The following is a 3,954-nucleotide window of genomic DNA, read 5'->3' as shown; positions in this document are numbered from 1 at the left end:
GAAGAGCGTTGGGGCAGCTTTACTCAGGACAGCAACGTACTTGACGAGGCCGGCGCTCTGCCCGTGCGAGACCGCAGTGTCATATTCCTTTTGAGCAGAAGCTTTCTCCTTTATTATTCCTGGGTATACTTTACCATCGATGGACCTGTTTGGTTTCCATAAAAATTAATTAATATTAGAAGGAGAACACTGGGGAAAGAAACAAGAGGAACGCTGCACTTAGTGGCCCTCGGGGCATGAGCAGGGGACACTGTTTGCCTCACACATCCCTCCTTGTCCAGGAGGACGCCAGAAGCCACCACCACAACACAGCCCTCCTCCTTGCTGGGTCTCAAGGAGGCTGGAGCAGGAGGAACACCACCACCGAGCATGTTTGTCACCCACCCTGTGCAGCAGGCAGCCTTGCCCTGGCCACCTATTTGGCTGCCTACTACTTTGCCCCACAGAGCATTTTGTGCAGGACCCTCCAGAGCTCAGCTTTGTGCTTTTCACTCAGCACCTCCTGAGAAGAAAGATGAACCCCCCCCAGCCCTCAGAGCTGCCGCCTTCACACCACAGGTAAGGACTGGTCCCACATGGAGAAGTTGGTGATGAAAGCCGTCTTGGGTAGCTCCACTTCAAAGGTTGCCTCTCTGGAGTCATTAGCTCTGTTGACAATTTTGCTGGTGATGATGGTGTGAGCAAACCGTGACGTGACCTTGCAGTCCACATGGAGGCTGTAGATTTCAATAGCATGCTGGAAAAAAAAATAAACAGGCTGAAACAGAAACACTCAATTTTTGGTCTTGAGCAGTCCTTACCTGGGTCACGTTACTGGAAAAGTTTGATGAAGGAATGACCTGTTCAAAGGTCCGGCCAGAACTGGAGAGACGGAATTGTTCATGACCAGACTGGCCGTCTGCTTATTCACATCTCTGCAGCTGCGACCCCAGCCCCACACAAAACCTGCAGCTACACTTGCGTGTTTTCCTTCCACGGAAGGCTTCTGTCAAGCCTTTTGCTGTGGTCTTCTCTTCTCAGGTTACTCTGAAGCAGCTGCTGTGTCACCCCAATACATCACCTAAGACCAACCTCAGAAAAATCAGATGCCTCTTTAAGCACTCGACCCATGGAAAGAGACCTGCTAGTTTTTTGCATGACTATTTATTTGCTCTCCCAGCTGTTGACTTTGCTGCATGTTTTTCAGCTCGGTGCCTTGTGTCACACATGATAGCAGGTTTGAAACCCCGTGTGGGCCTCCAACCCCTTGCTGGTTGCACAAGCAGGGATGCCCTTTGAGCGCTTGTGTTTCTCCTGGTCTGGTGCTTCCAGGGCCCCTGACGCTTGAGGGAGGAGGGCACCGTCACAGAGCTGCCCGGGAATACCCCATGGAGCAGCTGGACTGGGAATTGCCTGGAGCACCTGCCTCTGTAAACACCCTCCTTTTGCATTTGGGATGTCTGTTTTACAGGTGCTACCTGTGTTTCAGCAGTGACGCTAAGAAGGGTCGATCTGGACATTGCCAGGCTCACAATAGTCCAATAGTTTATTAAAATAAAAAAGCTCAGCATCAAAGCAGATCATTGCACTTCTATTTTTACTTTTCCAGCCTCACAAGTCTTTTGATGGCTAATTGATCTTTAGATATTTTGTTAATTCATTTCCTGTACTTTGCTCACCAAATAGCATCCACTGGCCTCTTCTTAGTTAGGGCATTGGCCACAATTCAAAAGTTTAATCAAGCTAAACATGGCCATTCAATACAAAGCTGTGACCACAGCTTTGTGCTTGGGCATCAGGGCAGGAGGTGCCAGCCAACGCCATCTGAGTAACGGATGGCTGTTTCCTTTTTCATTATATGTTGCCAGAGCGTGCTCTATCCCCTGATGCCTACTGACAATCCAGGACAACGGGATAAAACCCCAAACTATTCATCGAGAGAACAATTTCCCGATCCTGGCAGTTCGGGTGCCTCTCCCTGCTGCTCACCCTGAGCTGGAGCTCTCCCTGCCCACGCTGGGACCGTCCCTCCTGGGGGCATCTCTTCCCAAAGGCTTTCTGAGTATCCCTAAGCACCTCCGCTCACGTTCGCTGCCCTGCCATGCTCAAACCCACAGCACGTTCAGAGGGGAGGTTTTGCCACGACCGAGGAGCCCCGAGCCGTGGCTCATTAGGGCAGCACAGGCACATGGTGGCCATCGCTGCCCACGGAGCATCCTTGCAGCACAGGAGGAGCCTGCCCCGTGCAGAACTTACCCTGTGCAAAATCCACCCCGCCGCCACGTGCCGAAGGGACGCTGCGGGGATGAGGGGAGAGGGACCTGCATGCCCTGGGCTTGCACCGCCCCAGCAGCATTTTAGGCTGTGGCCAGCACAAACAAGCACGCAGCAGGATGCAGCACGGCGAGGGGCATCGCTGTGCCGTTAGCGAAGGGGGCAGGAGAGGAGCAGCCCCAGGTGTGTACCCAAAAGCAGCAGGGAGCAATCTGTGGCTGCTCCCCAAGGCACCGCAGGCCCATACACAACATCCACGGCTTCTTGCAGAGCCCTCGGCCACCCCTGCAGCAGCCACAGGACCCGTCCCTGCCTCCCAGAAACCCGCCTGCGTTTCAGTTGCGTTTCACACTTTTCTGAATAGCACGATGTAAAAAAAAAAACTTCAAACATAAGGCTTCCTCCATTTCTCCAAAACTGATGTTTTTAAAATAAGACCAGTGACATGCACCCCGAGATGTTAAAAAACACAGTTTGCTCCTCCAGACAGCACAAATAACTGGCTACTCCCCTCTTTTCCATACTATATAAATTACTAAATGCCTGTCAGAAATCACCTGGCACTGCAAGGGTCCTCATTTGGTCCTGCTGTAACGGCACTGCGTCACAATCCAAACCTCATCCGGTGGCTGAGGGAGACCCATTGGTCCCTCAAATTTGATATTTTAACATCCCTAGGGAAGACCATGATCAGACACGCCTGCAAACGCTCTCCCGCCACTTTTATACTGTAACAGCCCAAACAACCAACCCAAAAGGCCTTAAAAGGACCCAGAGCTCTGAAATCACGACACAATATACCCGAAGCTCCACAGGTGGTGGTTACCAGAAGTCACCTGCGTTACCTGGCCGGCTACCATCAGGTCACCAAATAAGCAAACAAGATATTGTTTAAAAAAAAAAAAATAAATAGAGCAAATACCTTTTGAGCAATAGTTTCTGCTAATACTATGAGTGAGGAAAAGACCATCAATGTAAGCAACGTTCTCGCCTCCATTTTGGAAATACCAGATTTTCAAATGAAAACTCAGTTTATCTTAACCCGTTAATGAGTAACTTGTACTTGGGGATATTATGTAGACTTTAAAGAGACCCAGAAACTTAATATTTACATGTTAAACATAGGTAAAACTTGAACTTGGTTAACATTTATTTTTCCAACAGATCTTTGCTGTTAAGCATTAGAATTTTAATGTTTAATAATCCATAAAGTTATTAAATCCTACGTTTTCTTTTTAAACTTAGACCTCACCGTGGCACGCGAAATCCCACAGGCAGATCAACTACTCTGTGCAACAAGCTGCATTTTTTTGATGAATGAACCTCTACCATATCCTACAGTAATAATTTGAAAGGGCACATCCTTAACGTTACCTCAAGCACTTCAGAGATTGGGAGATTGCCAAGACATGCAACATTCATGTGAGATTTTACAGCGGGTGGCTTCTTCAAACCTTGTGCCTCCTTGCCCAACCGGCCCATGAGAGGTATGGAGCGGCCGTCTCAAAACATCCCTTTTTGCTTGATCCTTTTTGCTTTTCTCCACCTCAGAGAAAGGATCTAAATCCACCATCACAACAGGAGATATTTTTGAGTGCAAAATGACCTAAAAACTCAAACCCTGAGGCTTTGTTCAGGCACTTCTCTGTCAGTATTCCTCATTACGAAAGTGACGGGAAAAAAGGAAGAAAACACATTTTC

General features: G+C 48.8%; 1 protein-coding gene across 1 annotated transcript in view; it reads right to left on the bottom strand.

The window, feature by feature from the left end:
* The window catches only part of ITIH4 (inter-alpha-trypsin inhibitor heavy chain family, member 4), a 19,099-nt gene extending 15,849 nt beyond the window's left edge, over nt 1-3,250 (bottom strand). The window contains exons 1-3 of the mRNA XM_010285962.1: nt 3,176-3,250; nt 576-736; nt 41-145 (exon numbers count right to left, since the gene is read on the bottom strand). Of these exons, the coding sequence (XP_010284264.1) occupies nt 41-145; nt 576-736; nt 3,176-3,250 (341 nt within the window). The remainder of the gene's footprint in view (nt 1-40; nt 146-575; nt 737-3,175) is intronic.
* Nucleotides 3,251-3,954: the final 704 nt, after the last annotated feature.

Source organism: Phaethon lepturus, unplaced genomic scaffold (assembly GCF_000687285.1).
Source record: "Phaethon lepturus isolate BGI_N335 unplaced genomic scaffold, ASM68728v1 scaffold18304, whole genome shotgun sequence".
NCBI classification, from domain to species: Eukaryota; Metazoa; Chordata; class Aves; order Phaethontiformes; family Phaethontidae; genus Phaethon; species Phaethon lepturus.
The sequence above is the reverse complement of the archived record's forward strand: the minus strand, read 5'-3'. Positions and strand labels throughout refer to the sequence as shown.